The sequence below is a fragment of the Pleurodeles waltl genome, chromosome 5, assembly GCF_031143425.1.
Source record: "Pleurodeles waltl isolate 20211129_DDA chromosome 5, aPleWal1.hap1.20221129, whole genome shotgun sequence".
Taxonomy (NCBI): Eukaryota; Metazoa; Chordata; class Amphibia; order Caudata; family Salamandridae; genus Pleurodeles; species Pleurodeles waltl.
This window is the reverse complement of record NC_090444.1, coordinates 1399353427-1399373874: the sequence shown is the minus strand read 5'-3', so window position 1 is coordinate 1399373874 and position 20448 is coordinate 1399353427. Positions and strand designations below refer to the sequence as shown.

Below are 20448 nucleotides of genomic sequence, written 5' to 3'. Positions count from 1 at the left end.
CTTTTCCAGGCGTCAGGATCTGGGAGTCAGGCAGTCGCGGTCAGGGGGAGCCTCGGGATTCCCTCTGCAGACGTCGCTGTGGGGGTTCAGGGGGGGCAACTCTGGCTACTCACGGTCTCGTAGTCACCGGGGAGTCCTCCCTGAAGTGTTTGTTCTCCAAAAGTCGAGCCGGGGGCGTCGGGTGCAGAGTAGCAAGTCTCATGCTTCTGGCGGGAAACGCAGTTTTCTTGAAGTTGCTTCTTTGGAAACAAAGTTGCAGTCTTTGGTGAACAGGGCCGCTGTTCTCTGGAGTTTCTTGGTCCTTCTAGAGCAGAGCAGTCCTCTGAGGATTCAGAGGTCACTGATCCTGGGGAAAGCGTCGCTGGAGCACTTTTTTCAGAAGTGGGGGAGACAGGCCGGTAGAGCTGGGGCCAAAGCAGTTGGTGTCTCCGTTTTCTCTGCAGGGTTTTTCAGCTCAGCAGTCGTCTTCTTCTTAGGTTGCAAGAATCTGAGTTCCTAGGTTCAGGGGAGCCCCTAAATACAGAATTTAGGGGTGTGTTTAGGTCAGGGAGGGCAGTAGCCAATGGCTACTAGCCCTGAGGGTGGCTACACCCTCTTTGTGCCTCCTCCCAAGGGGAGGGGGTCACATTCCTATCCCTATTGGGGGGATCCTCCATCTGCAAGAAGGAGGATTCCTAAAAGTCAGTCACTTCAGCTCAGGTTGCCTTAGGGGCTGTCCTGACTGGCCAGTGACTCCTCCTTGTTTTTCTCATTATCTCCTCCGGCCTTGCCGCCAAAAGTGGGGCTATGGCCGGAGGGGGCGGGCAACTCCACTAGCTGGAATGCCCTGTGGTGCTGTAACAAAGGGGGTGAGCCTGTGAGGCTCACCGCCAGGTGTTACAGCTCCTGCCTGGGGGAGGTGATAAGCATCTCCACCCAGTGCAGGCTTTACTAGCCAAAGAGTGACAAAGGCACTCTCCCCATGTGGCCAGCCACATGTCTCGAGTGTGGCAGGCTGCTAAAACCAGTCAGCCTACATGGGTAGTTGGTTACGTTTTCAGGGGGCACCTCTAAGGTGCCCTCTGGGGTGTATGTTACAATAAAATGTACACTGGCGTCAGTGTGCATTTATTGTGTTGAGAGGTTTGATACCAAACTTCCCAGTTTTCAGTGTAGCCATTATGGTGCTGTGGAGTTCGTGTTTGACAGACTCCCAGACCATATACTCTTATGGCTACCCTGCACTTACAATGTCTAAGGTTTGGCTTAGACACTGTAGGGGTACAGTGCTCATGCACTGGTGCCCTCACCTATGGTATAGTGCACCCTGCCTTAGGGCTGTAAGGCCTGCTAGAGGGGTGACTTATCTATACTGCATAGGCAGTGTGAGGTTGGCATGGCACCCTGAGGGGAGTGCCATGTCGACTTACTCGTTTTGTCCTCACCAGCACACACAAGCTGGCAAGCAGTGTGCCTGTGCTGAGTGAGGGGTCCCCAGGGTGGCATAAGGTATGCTGCAGCCCTTAGAGACCTTCCCTGGCATCAGGGCCCTTGGTACCAGGGGTACCAGTTACAAGGGACTTACCTGGATGCCAGGGTGTGCCAATTGTGTAAACAAAAGTACAGGTTTAGGGAAAGAACACTGGTGCTGGGGCCTGGTTAGCAGGCCTCAGCACACTTTCAAATCAAAACATAGCATCAGCAAAGGCAAAAAGTCAGGGGATATCCATGCCAAGGAGGCATTTCCTTACACCAGTCCATACACATCAATTACCTGGAGCTTCAGGCGGTATTCCTAGCACTGAAAGCTTTCCTTTCTCACCTGTCTCACCAGGTTGTCCTAGTCCAAACGGACAACATGACGACCATGTAGTACTTACAAAAACGAGGGGGAGGCCCAGTCTTCCCAACTATCACACCTTTCTCAGACCATATGGAATTGGGCTCGTCATCACCACATTCACCTGTTGGCGGAATATCTTTTGGGGTGGACAACAACTTTACAGACCTGTTCAGCAGGATGCAGCAACAAGTCCGCCAGTCATACTTCAAATGGGGGACTCCTCACATAGATCTTTTCACCACAGCAGGAAACGCAAAATGACCAACTTCACCTCCAGGTATCCACGCCCACTATCCAAGGGGCAACGCTCTATGGATGAGTTGGTGAGGGATATTTGCCTATTCTTTTCCATCTCTCCCTCTCATTCCATTTATGGTTTGGAGGATCAGGCAAACATCTTTAACCATGTTCCTTGTGGCTGCCATCTGGGCACGCCAGCCTTGTTTCACCACACTCCTTGATCTTTTTGTAGTCCCACACAAAAAGCTCCCCAACAGGCCGGACCTTCTCACCCAGATTCAAGCACAAATCAGACATCCAGACCCCAATTCACTCATATGGTTCCTGAGGTCTGTCGAGGCTGGCCCTGTATGTAGTGTGCAAAGCTAGGCACACTGTGCAGGGGGTCCAGGCAACCACACATTGGTTTCCAGAAGTAAAAATCAGATCACCTAATGCTCCCATTTTTGAGGTAGCTGGTCGAGCAGTTAGGCTAATCCAGGCGATGTGCTAAGCATTTGAATCAATCAATCATGCATCCACACCCACTCAGTGAATAACTCAAGACCAAGTTTATAAAAAATACTTCAGATTTTTATATAATTTTTAAGACTGGGATGGTTAAGATACTTTTTGAGATATGATTTTTGAAAGTTTAAATAAAGTTAGTCTTTCTGTGTGTAAGTACACACCATAGGAATCAATGGAAGGTCACCTATAAAAAATGCATATAAAATCACATTAGTGAGTTACCAGTCTCTTCTCTTGCAGGATGGTCGATGAGGATGTTGGGCACCCTGTGCCAACTGGAGAGTCTCGAACGGCTCCCGATTCTGGCAGAAGCAGTGCTGGAAGTCTCTTGGCACAGGGCCACTTTGAGGGGCAATCTGGGAAAGGAGCTGGTTTGCAGAGTTAAAGGTAGTGCTTCAGGGTCCCCTTGGGCTGTTGAGGTTGCAAGGGGTTAGGGACCTGTGGCACACAGCTGGTTCCGCGATGCAGGGTCAGGGCGGCCGGATGCAGGGTGAGTTGGAGGTCTTGGAGGCTGTGCGCAATGGAACCCTTCGGAGCTGGAAGGAAGTCTTCTTCCGTTGGCATTGCAGGACGAGGAGGTCGCTTTTGTGTGAGGTCCGGGGTGTTCCTGAAGTACCTCGACTAGGGCTTCCTGCTGGTCCAGTTGCAGCTCTGGATGAGCTGTTTTTACTGTTGTCCGATGTGCTCTGACCAGTACCTGGGGTATTGGCACAACTCGGTCCCTGGAGGGCGCAGTACCCCCAAAGTTGGCACTCTTGTAGATGTTGTCTGGGTTGTCATTGGTGTGTCATCGGGTCCGGCTGAGACTTTCGGTTGCGGAGATATCATCCAGTCTGTGAGGTGACCTTCACTAGTTTGCTGATTCTTTGCAGGTTTCTTTGGTTTCTTGAGTGGCGCCTCCACTCAGGAGGGAGATCTCAGGCTATTGGCAAAGTCTGGAGGTCCTCTGAGTCTTTTGAGGTCGGTCCAGTGGTCAGCTCCTCCACATCGGCAATTGTCAGACTCTGGTGCAGCAAGCAATGGTCTTCAAAACCACTTCTGGTGCAGCTGGCCCTCTGTTCTTGGGCTGTCAGGTTCTTTGGTGCTGTCTTCTTTTCGTCCTGATGATTCTGCTTTCTCAGTCTAGGAGAGCCCACTAAATACTGAATTTAGTGGGCGTTTTAGGGGAAACCTAGTAGTGTCCAATGGGACACTTACCTTGGATGGCTACACCCACTACAGTGACCACTTCCTGTGGGAAGGGTCACAACCCTAAACCTAATTGGCTATTTTCCTGCCATCCAACATGGAGAAAAATTAAATGGAGGGTCCACTTCGCCTGCAATCCCCTTGGGGTGGTGCATGCTCAGTGAGACTCTTCCTTACCCCTGATGTGGTTTCCTGCCTTAGCTCCTGCCAAAAGTGTCCTGGGGGCTCGTTTTTCAAGGGCAGTAGCCCTTTGAAGCGCACCGCCAGGGGAATGCACATTCCTTTGGGAGTGGATGTTAGCTCCTCTAACCAGGAAGAGCATTTTTTCACAAACCAGAGACTCGAGGCTCTCCCCCAAGCTTTGTGTATTGGCTGTCTGGAGGTGGCATGCTGGATGGAACCAGTCGGCAACCATGCCAGTTTGGTTAGCATTGGCATGGGGCACGTCTAAGGTGACACCTGGGTACATTTAGGGGTAAATCCAATACTGGTACCAGTTTGGATTTATTATTCTGATTTGTTTGATACCAAACAACCCAGGGTGCAGAGTGGCCATCATGTAGCTGGGGAACTAGTGTTTGACCAGTGCCCAGTACTTGCACTTAAAATGGCAGCTCTGTTCACTCAATGTGTCCCAGGTTTAGCAAGGGCACAGTGGGGGCATATTGATCATGAATCTTTGCCCTCACATATAGTATGGTGCACTCTGCCTTGGAGCTGAACGACCTGCCAGAGGAGTGACTTATCCATAACTTATGCTGTGTACCATGTTGAATTTGTCTTTTTTAGGTGTGCCTCAGAACACTGAGCCTGCAATGGCAGTGCTGGGTGCATGGCCCTAGAGGTTGGCACTATCTGTGCTGCTGCCCTCAGGGCCCTAGGCCTAATATCCCGTGCCCTGGGTATAGGTGTACCCATTTCCTAGGGACTTACAGTGATATTTAAGAATGAATCCGATTGTGCCAAGCATCACATCACCTTTAGAGAAAGAGCTCTGGCCCAGGCAACCTGGTTAGCAGGGGCCCTGGGCACTACTTATAGGATACATCAACATCAGGCAAAAAGTGGGGGCTAAGCATGCAAAAAAAGCCTCCTCTCACAAGGTCATAGTTTGGCTTTCTAGTTGTGCCTGCAGAATGTATGAACATTCTCTCAGAAGCGCGCAGACCCACCACTAGAGCCTATTAGTCTGCAAAATGGAAATGTTTTGTTTGCTACTGCCAACCTGAACACATTGATCCTATCAAAGCCACAGTGCAAGTGATTGTTTGCTGCCTGCTTCACTTGCAGAAAGCAAATCTCACCTATACTTCTATTTGCTTACTTCTCGCAGCTGTAGCTGCATATCTCTAAAACAGAACACATTTTGTCATTCAGAATTCTGGTAATACAGGCCTTCATGGAAGGACTCAAACGGGTTATTCGACCTGGGGTACCTCCAGCCCCCTTGTGGACCCTTAATATTGTACTTACTAGACTCATCTGTCCCCCATTCGAGCCACTTCACTCATGCCCACTTCAGTTTCTTTTATGGAAGATGGCTTTCTAAGTTGCCATCATGACACTCAGACCTGTTAGTGGGCTCCAGGCACTAACCTTAGAAACTTTATTACAAATTCATAGGGACAAAGTAGTTCTCCGAGCTAATCCTAAATTCTTTCCTAAAGCGGTTTCACAATTTCCCTTCAATCAGTCTATAGAGCTCCCAGTTTTCTTCTGCAGCCAGATTCCTTTGCGGAAAGAGCCCTTCACACATTAGGTCTAAAATAAGCTCTTATGTTCTATATAAACAGAACTAAGGGCTAGATGTAGGTACAAATGGGTTTGCGACTCGCAAATTGCGAGTCGCAAACCCATATGCAGGATGGTGTCCCTGACACCATCTGCGAATCGCAAGGGGGTCGCAAAGACCCACCTCATTAATTTTAATGAGGTGGGTCACAATTTGCGACCCCCTTGCGATTCCCTGCACTCACAGGGATGGTGGCCTGCTGGAGACAGCAGACAACCATGTCTGTGACTGCTTTGTTAATAAAGCAGTTTTTTTTTTGTATTGCAGCCCGTTTTCCTTAAAGGAGAACGAGTTGCAATACACTCAAGAAAATGAAACCATTTGGTTTCATTTTTTCAGAGCCATTCACAAAGGTTTTGCGAATAGGTTAGCACCCACTTCACATGGGTGCTAACTGCGAATTGCTGTGCGACCGCGGTTACAAAGCAATTCTGCATCGCAATGCGAATCGCAAATAGGAAGGGGAACACCCCTTCCTATTTGCGAATCGCATTCCCATTTTGCGAGTCGGTTACCAAGTTACCAACTCGCAAAATGGGAATGAGCATCACGATGCGCGTTTTGCATGGCGCAAACAGCGAGTTTCTCTGTTTGCGCCATGCAAAAAGTGTTGTACATCTGGCCCTAAAGACTTTAGGGAAACCATACAAATCTTTGTAGCCTTTTCTCCACCTCATAAAGGCAACCCAATATCCAAATCAGGCACAGCCAGATGGATAGTCACATATATTCAACCTTGTTACATTAAGGCCAAAAGGCCTTTACCTGTTTCTCCCAGAGCACACTTCACTCGCAAAAAGGGAGCCACTATGGCCTTTCTTGAAAACATTCCCATAGCTGACATGTGTAAGGCAGCTACTTAGTCTACACCACTCACCTTCACATAACACTACTGTGTGGATGTTTTAGCACACGAGGCAGTGCTACGTAGCCTTTCCCAGACAGCTGCAACTTATGCCACCGCTTTTGAGGGACTGCTTTACAGTCTGTGCAGAGCATGTGTTTCTACAACCCACACATGCCATCGAACGGATTGTTACTTATCCTGTAAGAATCGGTTTGTGATATATAGTGCTGTAGATTCAATGTGCCTTCCCTCCTCCTCGGATGCTTGTGGCAATTATATTGACATTATACATGTATTTATTTGTACTTTTATGTTTACACTTTGTATGGTCATCTTTTCCTACACATTCCTTCCAATCCTTTCTCAACCGCCTGCGGGAAAGCAATCTAACAAAACTCGATGCCCATGTGCAATATTACTGAGGAGTCAATTGATCTTGTGACTTGAAACACTTCTTCGAATTAAAACAACTTGCACCACTCCGGACCTAACACTAGATAGCAGGAGTATGCAGAGTATTTGAATTTACAACACTACATGCCTTGAACAAATGCTTACAGGGTAAGTAACATAATCCTTCTGCACACTCTTGCATCCTGTGAGGAAATGCCTTCCTTGGCATGGGTACCCCCTAACTTTTTGCCTTTTGTTGATGCCAGTTATGATTGAAAGTGTGCTGGGACCCTGCTAACCAGTGAACAGCACCAGTGTTCTTTCCCTAAACCGTACCTTTGTTCCCACAATCGGCACAGCCCTGGCACACAGCTAAGTCTCTTGTAAATGGTACCCCTGGTACCAAGGGCCCTGTGGCCAGGGAAGGTCTCTAAGGGCTGCAGCATGTATTATGCCACCCTGGGGACCCTTACTCAGCACATGCACCCTGCCTCACAGCTTGTGTGTGCTGGTGGGGAGAAAATGACTAAGTAGACATGGCACTCCCCTCAGAGTGCAATGCCAACCTCACACTGCCTGTGGCATAGGTAAGTCACCCCTCTAGTAGGCCTTAGAGCCCTGAGGCAGGATGCACTATACCACAGGTGAGGGCATAGTTGCATGAGCACTATGCCCCTACAGTGTCTAAGCCAAACCTTAGACATTGTAAGTGCAGGGTAACCAGAAAGAGTATATGGCCTGGGAGTCTGTCAAATACGAACTCCACAGTTCCATAATGGCAACACTGAAATCTGGGAAGTTTGGTATCAAACTTCTCAGCACAATAAATGCACACTGATGCCCGTGTCGGATTTATTGTAAAATACACTGATAGGGCCTCTTAGAGATGCCCCCTGAATACCAGTCTAACTCCTAGTGCTAGGCTGACCAGTTTCTGCCAGCCTGCCACAACCAGACGAGTTTCTGTCCACATGGGGTGAGTACCTTTGTCACTCTGTGGCCAGGAACAAAGCCTGTAGTGGGTGGAGGTGCTTCCCACTTCCCCTGCAGGAACTGTAACACCTGGTGGTGAGCCTCAAAGGCTCATGCCTTTTGTTCCAGCACCCCATGACATCCCAGCTAGTGGAGATGCCCGCCCCTCCGGACACTGACCCCACTTTTGGTGGCAAGGCAGGAGAGGATAATGAGAAAAACAAGGAGGAGCCACCCACCAGTCAGGACAGCCCCTAAGGTGTCCTGAGCTGAGGTGACCCCTGCCTTTGACCTTGTGGCTTCTCTTTTCCCTGGCCCAACAAGGACTTGTTAGGCTCTTTCACTTTTTTGTGATTATTAGATCAGCCTTCATTTTTTAAGTCACGTTTTGTGATGAGCTTTTTGAAAGGTTTGCAACACTTATTCCTGCCTTTACCCTTTGTGATGCCACTGTGGGACCTGAAATGAGTTCCCTTTTTTGATGTGCAACCTTTTGTGCTTCTGCTGTTTTACTATAAGGCTTCTGACATTGAAACCAGTTTTCCATTGGCTAGGCAAGTGAACCAGCTGGATGCTCTTTCTGTCCCCCTTCCTTATACAGCATTATTTTCAGATAATTGGTGTTGGGAACAGACAGGGCAGGTGATAGCCCCCTTTCCGGCAGTCTTTGCCCCATCTCATCCCTCTAATTAGGAAGCAAGACTCTAATGGACTTTAAGAAGGTACTGAGCATTCATATAGACTACACCAGTCACTACCCGGTGTCCGATCAGCATTTTTGAGGGTTCTCTGGTTCAGAGAATGGCAGGGGAGTTCAAACATGGACCCTTCTCTCAATTGATCATTCTCTGCATAAGGATTTGCTACACACTGGCACAGAACCGCCCTACAGAGGGCATACAGGCCAGTTTCACAGAGCTAAGGCTGCTGCTACAACTGCACTAGCATGCAGACTACTAGTTTCGGACATTAGCCAGGTGACTATAGGGGAATCAGGACATATGTTTTTGAAGCACTACTGCCTCAACTGTGAGATCTGTAGAGTGAGGCATTTTGCCCACCCAGTCCTGAAGGACTTTTTAGTGGGAGGAGGTACTGCTATTGTAACTATTCACAAGGTGAGGCATCTTTGATTAAAAGTATTCATCAGAAGAGCAACTTACTTACCTCAGTAATGATCTTTCTGGTGGATACTTTAGGAAGCTGACACTTTATATAGTACACCTAAAAGAGTTAGGCTGTGTAAAGAGTCCAAGTATCCCCTTAGAAAGGGGACAGGGCTTTCTTTAAAACATCCCAAGTGCTCTACTTGTTGCAGAGTGGTTGAGCAGCTTAGACTAATCAAAGTGGACTTTTAGGCATTTACTGCATACACAATAAATGGCACATACTCTTTAAGGAGATCCATGCCATTTTAGAAAAATAACACATTTTTATATATTTTTAACATCAATAACTTATCAGTTTTGAAGTATATTGCAAATACACTTGCATTGACTTTAATGCTGTAATGTTATTCTATGGGGAAAGAAGCATATACTGTATACAGGTACTAGGCAATGACTTCAGGACTGTTCTTCTGGAGTTAGAGTAAGTATGGGGCGAGGTCCAAGGCAGCACCAACAGGTCACTTTAATGGGAACCCGTCCGGGGAGAAAAGAGGCTGTAAGTGGGGACTGGGTGACCAGTCTGGCTAAACCCAAAGGGGTGCTCAAGTCTTGGGGGTCTTCGGCACGCAGACTCACCATCAGTCAACAGCAACTCAGGCTGAGGGGGTAAGTCATCTGGTGGGGTTGCCTTGCTGTAGACACTTGTTGTTCTCAATTACCTGCAAAAACCGGCTGCAGGCGGGGACTGGGGGATCAATCCGTCTAATCCCAAAGTGGGGCTTGTTAGCAGCCCTCTACCACTCAGGCTAGAGGGCTCAGGTGAAGTGGTACTTTTCAGGGCTTCGTGGCCCAAGGCTCTTGCTGTTTCAGTGTCCTGCACAAAGAGTCTGCAGGCAGGAACTGGGGTTCCAGTCTGACTAAACCCGAATGGTGGCTCTGCTCTGGAGGGACTCTGTGTTGGAAAATGGGTTATTGGTAAGGGCAGGTAGGTACCTACACCTAGCAACAAGCCACTAACCTCCACTTAGGTCCAGTTAGGTCTCAGTAAATTAACCCCAGCTCAACCCTTGGTAGCTTGGCAACGAGCGTCAAGGCTTAACTTAGGAGACAGTGTGTAAAGCATTCAAATATCACAAAACAGTATTTAAATAAAACACAGGAAACAGTTTAAAAATCCAAAACCAATTTATAAAAATAGTTTATATTTTTATCTTTAAAATGACGCAAAAACAAATAAAATCGGATAAAGGGAAACGGAGATATTAATTTTTAAAGAATTATTATTTTTCTAGCGCTTAGAAACAAAAAGCGCCAATCGGGTCATCTGGTTGCACCTCGACCGGGGCAAAGTCAAAGTTTCAGGCCGACCGCGATGGAGCCCTGCTCGGCTACAGGTCGTGGGAGGCCTCGGTTAAAAAGTTACCTTCTGACTTAGTCTTTATTTTGAAGATTTTCTTCACCGGGACGAACCTGCCAGTCCAATCCGACCTCCTGGAGCCCTTCTCCGGATACGCGATGCTGGATTCCTCGGTGGAGATTTTTACCTTCAGAATTAGTCATTTTTTCGAGGTGAAAATCCTTCGACCGGGGTAAACCTGGATCTTGATCTGACGTCCATGGAGCCCTTCTCGGATACGATGGCTGGGAGGTCCCGGTCAACTTTTTACCTTCGGACTTAGGGGGTGATTCTTACTTTGGCGGGCGGCGTAGGCCGCCAGCCAAAGTAACCCCGTCAGAACACCGCACCGCGGTCGAAAGACCGCTGCGGTGATTATGAGATTTGCCCTGGGCTGGCGGGCGGCCGCCAAAAGGCCGCCCGCCAAAAGGCCGCCCGCCAGCCCAGGGCAAATCAACCTTCCCACGAGGACGCCGGCTCAGAATTGAGCCGGCGTAGTGGGAAGGTGCGACGGGTGCAGTGGCACCCGTCGCGTATTTCAGTGTCTGCATAGCAGACACTGAAATACTTTGCGGGGCCCTCTTACGGGGGCCCCTGCAGTGCCCATGCCATTGGCATGGGCACTGCAGGGGCCCCCAGGGGCCCCGCGGCACCCCCTACCGCCATCCTGTTCATGGCGGGTTTCCCGCCATGAACAGGATGGCGGTAGGGGCCATGGAGGATTCAGAAGGGCAGCGGTAAACCGGCGGGTGACCGCCGGTTTACCCTTTCTGACCGCGGCTGAACCGCCGCGGTCAGAATGCCCTTCGGAGCACCGCCAGCCTGTCGGCGGTGCTCCCGTGGCCGGTGACCCTGGCGGTCACCGGCCGCCAGGGTCAGAATGAGGCCCTTAGTCTCTTTTTCAGAGATTTTTCTTTACCGGGACGAACCAGCAAATCAGGCCAGGTCGCGGTTGAGGCAAACCGGCTAGAGTTGCCGCGGCGGGTCGGTCCCTCTATGGAGCTTTTTTACGAAAATTCTCCAAACTTCTACAAACTTCTGGGGCTTCACCCAGATGTCCTTTTAAGGTTCTTTTGGGGTCCACAGCTCACCCCAAGGGTCCAGAAGTTCTGAGATGGTCCTTGGGGGGTGCGGACTACAACTCCCAGGATGCACCCGGCGCAAACTCCTTTTTGGCCACTGGGCAGTGGTCAGCTGGTCGCTTTCTTCAGGAGTTGGTGCAGGGGACTCTGGTTAGCAATTTTTCACCTGTAGCAAACAGGGAGTCCCTCCTTGAACCAGTTGAAGCCAGGCAAAGTCCTTCTTGTGGTGAAGCCCAAGTGTGCAGCTGGTGCAGTCCTTCTGAGTGCAGGTTCCAGGTGCAGGCCAGGGGTCCAGCAGGGCAGTCCTCCTTCTCCTTTAGTTCTTTCTTGTTGAAATCTTGTGGGGATCTGAGGTGTGGGTGCAGGTCTGCCAGTTTGATCCTTGCTCCTGGGTGAAAAGCAGGGGGGTCCTGGTTCTCCAATCAGGTACAGGGTCGTCCCCCTGTGATGACCACTTCCTGGGAAGTGTGGCAAAAATCCATCCCAGAAGGCAACATTCTCTAAAAATCCATCATGGCTGAATCTGATTTTTGGAGGTTACATCTGGCTGAGCCCACCCACTGTTGTGGCTAAAAATCATAAACACACCCCTCTCCTGCCCTCTCCTAATCTAATCAAGGGGGCACCTAGTTGTCTGGGGTTGCAGGATGTGGGGGTGTTGCTGGTTGCTGCAAATGTCCTTCTCTGCCTTTGAAGACAAGTTTGGCAGCCCTCCCCCTTCCTGCCTCACCATCTGCTGAGGGGAGATTCTCTCCCACAGGCACATTCCTTTGTGTGATGCCAGGCCACTTCACACCTCATCAAGGCAGCTTGGCTAAGCTGCTGCAGGCTGGCCAATCAGAGCACAGCAGCAAAAACAATGCAGGGCTGAAATTGGCAACTTTTTAGGTAAAGTCTAAAACTTTTTACCTGAACGAGTTATATTAAATCCAACAACTGGAAGTTGTGGGATTTATTACAACAATTAATTTGATACCAAATTCTTGGTATGCATCATTTAAGGAGACTTTAAAAATTAAAATAAAGTCTCCCCATTCTAGCCTATGAAGGCCATTTACTTCTATGAGGGAAAAACGAATTTGGCTGTTTTTACCTCACCAGGGCTTATAAATCTATTTTTATAAAGTCCCTGCTTATAGTTACATGGCACCCAGCCCTAGGGGCACATAGGGCACACCTTAGGGGTGACTTATATGTAAAAATAAGGTAGTTTAAGACTTTGGAACTACTTTTAATTCCAAAGTCGAATTTGCATATAACTTTAATTTAAAAGCAGCCAGCAAGGCAGGCCTGCCTTTAAAATGACCCTGGGCACCTCAGCAGTGCACCTATGTGTGCACCACCTATGCTGTGGTCCCTAAACCTACATGCCCTACCATATACTAGGGACTTATAGGTAGGTTAACTTAGCCAATTATAATTAGCCTAATTTGCATATCCATTTTACACAGAGCACAGGCCCTGGGACTGGTTAGCAGTACCCAGGGCACCATCAGAGTCAGGAAAACACCAGCCAAAAGTGGAAAATGGGGGCAAAAAGTTAGGGGGCCTCAGCAATCAGCCCTATTTTCTCACACTCTGGATCTCATGGGCACCGTCGGTTCATTCCTCCTTGGACTTTGGGGTTTGGGTTGGTTTGTCTGGCAGGGTCACGCTGGCAGTAACTCTTGTGTTGGTCTTTGATGCCTGCAAGTGTGCAGGGAAGCAGCTCCTCTGCCCCAAGGAAGATGCTTGTTGCTTCTTGAAGTGCTGGCAGCCTTCCTAGGCTTTTGGAGGCTGATCAGCTGCAGGACCCTTCGTCTTAGGTGCCACTGTCAAGGACAGCAGGCAGGCTAGCAGGGATGGTGCCAAGTTAATTGCTGCTCCTCAGTTCTTCCGGCTCTTTCGTGTCCTTCTTTGGTCCAGTGAAACAGAGTTCCTGGTGTTTGGGTGCCACCTAAATACGGAATATAGGGGCGTTAAGGGTAGTGAAGAGTAGTAGCCATTTGGCTACTTACCTTTGGGGTCACTACACCCCCTTATTGACCACTTCCTGTGGGGAGAGGGCATAACCCTGTCCCAGAGTTCCTAATTTCACCACACACAAGATGGTGGAATTCTTTTTGTGTTCACTTCAGGTAGCCCACCCTTGGGGTATGACTAGCTTGACAGTGTAACACGCCTCCTGACTATCTAATTTCCTGCCTGTTTGGTGCAAATGGGCCTCAAGTCTGGGAATTTCCTCTCCCAGGTCTGGCGGAAGCCGGGGTCCCATATCAAAGGTGGCAGGGACTTTGTAGGCCCTTGCCTTGGTATGCTGATTTATTAACCACCCTGCTGGTGGAGTTGGTAATACCTCATGCCAGAGCAGGCATTGTTTTTGACCTCAGTGTGTGGCCTCTAATCTCCATGGGGGTCAGAAACTCGTCTTTGGTGGCAGGCTGGTTGACACCAGTCAGCCAGCACACTAGAGGGATAGTAAGGTTTCAGGAGGCACTGTTAAGGTGCCCTCTAGGTGTATGTCATACTAAATCCAATACTGGCATCAATATGGGTCTTCTAAGACGAAATGTTTGATACCTAACACCATAGGTTTCAGAGAAGCCATTGTTTAGCTGGGTAACTCGTTTTGACCAGTGCCCAGGTCATACCTTAAGATGGCTTTCTTGCTCACTTGTAATATCTAGCAGTAGTGCTCAACATTACAAGGGCATATCTGCTCATGCAGACATGTCCTCAAATGTGCTACAATGCACCCTGCCTTAGGGCCCCAAGGCCTGGGGTAGGGGTGACCTACATATAGCCATTCAGTATCTTTGGCAAAACACACTGGAGAGTGCCATATCATATTTTCAATCATGGTGTGCACCATGTCACGCAGCCTGCGATGGCAGTCTGTTCTTACTTTTGTGAATTCCTGAGGGTGGCATAAGACATGCTTCAGTCCTTAGGGAACCCTCTTTAGTACCCATGCCCTAGGTACCAGGGTACCATTTACTAGGGACTTAAAGTGGTGCTAAAGTCCATACCGGTTGGGTTACAGTTAGAGTTCACTTGTTTTAGAGGAAAGAGCTCTGCCAATAATATCTGAATAGCTGGCCTCAGTGCAATGTCAGAGTCGAAAACCAGCATCTAGTAGTTCAAGGGGTGGGGTATGAATCTGCAAAGAAGTTGTTTCCTACAGATACTGTTTCTAACTGCAGATTCCTCACAAACACTCCGAGCTCCTTGTTTTCAAATCTACCGATTGGCTCTGCATCTGAGTTCGCAGAAAGTCTCAAAAAGCAGCTGACAACATGCATGGGTGGAATATTTGACTCTGCTCATCACTTTCATAGTGGAACAACATCTGCGTGGAACTGCACAACACCCCCTACCGACAAGCAGGAGTACTGCTTTAAAGTTTCTGGACCATATCTGACATTTGAGGAAAATCCACAAGGTGAGAAATCTGCAGTTAGATAGATTATCCACCAGAAACGTAACTGAACATTTCTTTAGATTTGTACATAGTGCTGGCACATTACTCCATGCCCCCACTGAGGTCTGTGCATGATATTTATAGAAGGCATTGTACCTATTGTTGCAGTAGCACATAATAGAAGGGATTAGTTTTAGATTTTCTTTAAAACATTTAATTTCTTTATACTTTTTTTTTTAATAAAGTCCTTTTCTTACCATGCAGCCAATAAGCTTACAAGCCAATATTTCCTCATTTTAATACAAACCACCTTTGTGACTGAGATCACCTACAAAAGGGCATCTAGAAAGTTCTGCTCATACCCCCATTGAACAAATATCGTGTAGCTAGAAAGCTAGAATGTGCACCTAGGGCTGGCAATCTGGGATTGCAGGCACAGCTGTGAAGGAGCCCATATGTGTTCAGGTCTGGACGACACTGGAAGCAGGTTACAAGAAAAATCATACATTGCGTCAAAAGATGAGACCTTTGGCCCAGTTGGCAACTTTTTGATATCAACCTCAACAAATTGCTATTCGAATCTTGGTCAGGAGAAAGGCCATGTTAACTTCCCTGATGGTGTGACGTCTTAAACATATCCAGCAATGCTGCAAGGGCAAAGAAATATAATCTGTTTTGTCACATTTGCAATTCAGTATGCATATATCACCTCAGGATTCTACTACCCCAAGACTCATCCATGCCAAGTGAATAAAGTCAGTCTTCCCATATGAGCATCTAATACATGGGGTATGTGAATGCTGCAGTTGAGCCAGGGTATAGTAGTAGCTGTGAATACATTTAAAGTGCAGTAATTTATGCCTAGTGTTCATGAAATACCTTTTTGTCCGTATGCAGCAGTATTTCCACTGATCATCTGTCAGAGCTGCCCTAATTCTGCTTTCCATCCACTTCTGGTGCTCTGGGGCTTTGGTCAGCCTCTGTGAGCACCCCTCCTGTGGATTAAGCATATAAAATGTTGTGCGCTGGGATTACTAATAACCGTTGTGAGCGTGGGCATGGGAGAGGGTTCTTCCTCTAAGAAATCGGGGAGTAGTATCCGCATTGTATTACACAATCTATGATATGGGAAAATGTCAAGCTGACTAAATATGCTCCTGTTTCCTGGAAACTGTTTCTGACTTGTAAGTTGTTCTTTTGTGATCAAGGCCCTTATATCAGCCACAGCAGATGCTGCCAACCTTTTTTTTGACCTGGGTCTCGTATGTCAGTGAAATTCAAGGATTCTTCTTTATTAGAATTAGTGGCTAGTAGTTCCTTACAAGTCCTAGTTTGCAAACTATGCTTCTCCAGTCATCTGTTGTGCACCATACCGGATCCATCCTACCACCACTGCTGCAAGATGAGGGAGGGTCCATGGAACCAAAAATTAACACATCTCAGCTGGGCTGCTCAAAAAATATAACTCCACGGCAGAGATGCCCCCTGCCTGTTAGCGCAGAGTTAGAGCACTCAGTTTTTCAATTTTGATCCTGAAAAACTTCAGCATATCTTAAAAATAAAAAGTTTGTGTTGAGGTGACTTTGCAAGTTCGAATCGGTGTTGAGCAGAGGGAGGATCGTCGTGTGTATGTTGTCATATTTCTTATAGAAGCTAGTATGACTATTAAGGCTTTAAGAGTAATAACAAATAATTTCCTCATTATGGTTAAGTATGAAACTGTAACTGATCCTTTTTCTGTCCACTACCAATTTTTACAACAAACACTTGAGACATCTATGAAAAGTGTGTAGTCTTTGGCCAATTGGTTTGTCACCTTCTTTTCTGTCAAGTCTTGTGAAAGGCCAATCTTTAGTTGCCCTGGATGAAAACTTCAGCAGTTGTCGTTCACTTTGGTAGGAAATACCTCACACTATCGAGGCACATTTATGCATTAGATTAGCCTTACAACATTCTTACCGCCAGAAACTCCTCTCTGAGTCACACATATGTAGGAGCAACTTAAACCTTACTGGATGTTGCTTGCTCACACGTAAGTCGCAGACATGTCAGTGCATGGGGATATAGGGTTATATGTAATCCTCAGTAATTAATTACACAAATAACAAACACCTCCAAACTTTTAATATGGATCCACATGAGACATTCACATAACATGAGTAGGGAAGATGAGTGAGTGTTAGGCAGTCACTCACACGCAATTTAACACACACACCTTCCCACATCAACATCCACCTTCCAAAGGATGCTCACATTGTCATGCAATGCAAGAGTACTGCAGCATACCGCCTTAGTTCAAATAACAGTCCTTATTCCCATACATTCTGAACAAAATATTTCATATTGTCTCAGTCGTCCAATCTATTGAATGTGAAGCACTCCACATAGATGGACCACTAGAATTAAGTGCTCTGTGCTATGGTGGTACTCCCCTGCTTTCAACCATTGCATTTTGCTCTCACCTCGTGTCCTACTTGTACTTGTGTGTGCACCCTTCTGTGTAAAGAAACCTTTTCTCTTTTAGAGCAAACAATCAAAAAACACAAAGTGAAACTGCCTTTCATTGTTTGTCTTGGTATGGGAGAACTTTTGGAAAAGATAGAACATTTCATAAAGAATTGCATGTTTGAAATACGCTTTGAAATGTAATTTTTAAAACCACATTTTTTAGAAACATTTTCCCATGGTCTGAAAGTATATCCCTGCTGAGAATTGTAGAGTCAATCTGTCCAGTTGGTAGGATAATGTGGGTTTAATGTAAATGTTTTTGCATTAATGCTTTCCGACTGATATAGTTTTCCAAGCGTGTCAAGATCAGACATTGGCATTGGGTACATTCTGTGTTTTATTAGATCATCTTTGGTACACTAAGGAATGTATAACGCACAGGGCCAACTACCATGGTCTCTGCTGTGGGGCATATTTTGTCTGGGTGCACCTCGTGCAGACCAGAACCGTGCACCCTGTCTAGTGAATGTGCTGTTCTGAGTGCTCGCTTCTGCTCTCTGAACAGCACATTAGTGAAAGGTGGACTGGTTGTTTGGAGCCCATAATTCACTTTTCACTGCAGGCTGCATTTTAAAAATGCCCTCTTCAAGCTGATGTAGTGAGTGACTGCATCCGTTTAAAGAGAGATTCCTGGGGCATCTTGCGTAGGACACTTCCTGAGGTTCAGGGTGCATACCCATTGTGACACTGGTGTCCCCAAGTTTTGATCTAGGTTTAGTTTGATGTGTGCACATCATTGTTATGTTAATAAAATGTATAGAGCAACGGGGCTTCCCAGCGCTTCCCTCAGAGGACAAATATAGACCAAGAGAGAAGAACTAAGAGGTAGAACATTTTTTACATTTGGTGACAGTCGATTCGTTTGTGATTGGAGTGGATTAGATCTTACAGAAATTGTTCCTTTATTGTGTTAAGATGTAATATCCTTATGCTTTTCAAAGCACCTACATTTCTCGTTGTATTCCGATTTGAATAGGTATTTGGTACTTGAAAAGTTAAGAAAGGATGCTGACAGAATCCATATGTTCAGTTCATTTTTCTATAAGCGTCTTAATCAGAGAGAGAGGAGAAATTATCAGGAAACAGCAAACCTATCGTAAGTACAATTTTGTCATATTGCCTGTGCTCCTATGAAGAAACATAAAAAAGACACTTATGCCAACATCTAATGGCCAGAGTGTAATATTTTAATGTCTCTTTAAATAGCAAACAATAACTGCAAGCCTTTCTTTAAAAGGTTTTATCATTGTGTAAAAAGGGTTAACACTAAAAGATTATTATAAAGACATTATTCAAGTCTCATTTTTCAGCATTTTAAGTACAGCAAAATGCATGCTTATTATGAATTTAACTACACAGGTTTTATATCTTTATACTGTAAACATAGTGATGTCTACTATTATACTATCTGCATGGAAAGGGGTTATATAATGACTGTGTGTGTATGTTTATACATAGTCTGAATAGGCATGCTGTGGAATTTTGTGTGGGTTCTGTGAAAATGTGTGATGCATGGAATGTTGGGGTCTTTGTGGTGGGTCAGGCTACACAGTTGATTACAGTTTGGGGGAGGCTGGATCCTGAATAAAATATGTGGGGCTGTGGAGGCAATTAAAGATGATCATGGAATATAGAGTTTATCTTCTAATTCTGTCGTCAAACTACAACCTTTTAACATGATTTTAAAAGAATTTGGATGGAGATGCAGCAGTGTGAGAAAGTAGCCTCTTTCTAGCATGGTTACCCCCATTTTTGGCCTGTTTGTCAGTGTGTTTGTATCACTGGGATTCCGCTAGCCAGGTCTTGAGTGCTTGTGGTCTTTGGCCTACTTGTCAGTATGTTTCACTGTTTTTGTCAGTATGCTTGACTGTGTCACCGGGATCTTGCTAACCACGATCCAGTGTGTATGCTCTCTCTGTTCCCAAATTTGTCACTACATACAGGTAACCCAGTATTTCATCCCAAATTGGCATACTGGTCACCCCTTATAAGTCCCTAGTATATAGTATCTAATGCTGCAGTCTATAGGGATCCCCTGGAACCTCTATAGCCTGGCTACCTACTTTTTTCACCCATAGGGAACCCATGCAAAGGCTTCTGCAGTACTGCCTTGGCAGTTTGCGTGAAATGGGGCATGCACCCTTTCACAGCCATTTTCACTGCACCAGGTTACTTATAAGTCACCTATATGTCAGGCCTACCAACCCTGAAGGCTGGGTGCAAAATACCTGTGTGTGAGGGCACCCCTGCACTAGCAGAGGTGCCAACATGTCATCCAGGGCCCGTAATGGTAACCCCAAATATGACCATGTAAGGTTTCTAACAACTGGGAATTGTACCCCAATACTGATTCTAGTATTGGTTGCACAATCCATGCACTCTGGGGGCTCCACATTGGACCCCAGTACTGCCAGACCAGCCTTCTGAGGTTTTCCAGGCAGCCCCATCTGCTGCCACCTCACAGACCGGTTTCTGCTCTCCTGTTGCTTGAGCAGCTCAAGCCCAGGAAGGCAGAACAAAGGATTTCCTCTGGGAGAGGGGTGTTACACCCTCTCTCTTTGGAAATCGGTGTTACAGGCATGGGTGTGGTAGCCTCCTGGGTGGGTCACAGATGGTGCCCTCCTTGCATAATCCAGTCTACACTGGTTCAGGGACCCCCCAGTCCCTGCTCTGCCACGGAACTGGACAAAAGAAAGGGGAGTAACCACTCCCTTGTCCGTCACCACTCCAGGGGTGGTACCCAGAGCTCCTCCAGAGTGTCCTTGGGTTTTGCCATCTTGGATTCCAAGGTGGTGGGGCACTCTGGGAGCATCTGACTGGCCATTGCCAGAAGGTGACGTAAGAGCCCTCCCCTGATAGGTGCTTACCTTGGTAAGTGACCAATCCCCCTTTCAGGGCTATTTAGGGTCTCTCCTCTGGGTGTTTCTTCAGATTCAGATTGCAAGACTCCAGCAGGAATCCTTTGCATCCTTTACTTCATCTTCTACGGACGGAACCGCAGCTGAATCCTCCAGGGACTCTACAAACTGCAACAAAGAAGCAAAGACGACTTCTGCAACATTGTAACTTCAGCTTCTGTCAAACTGCAGCAGTTGTAGGAGGCTGGACTGGCTTGTAGTGAGTACCAAGGGGTACTTGCACCTTGCACCAGGCCCAGTTATCCCTTATTAGTGTATAGGGTGTCTAGCA

At 47.1% G+C, this 20448-nt stretch overlaps 1 protein-coding gene across 10 annotated transcripts in view; it reads left to right on the top strand.

Moving 5' to 3' along the window:
* SENP6 (SUMO specific peptidase 6) overlaps nt 1–20448 on the top strand; it is a 914216-nt gene that overhangs the window by 531901 nt on the left and 361867 nt on the right. For all 10 annotated transcript variants that reach the window (XM_069235653.1, XM_069235659.1, XM_069235655.1 and 7 more), the window contains one exon: nt 18236–18355. In XM_069235653.1, the coding sequence (XP_069091754.1) occupies nt 18236–18355 (120 nt within the window). The remainder of the gene's footprint in view (nt 1–18235; nt 18356–20448) is intronic.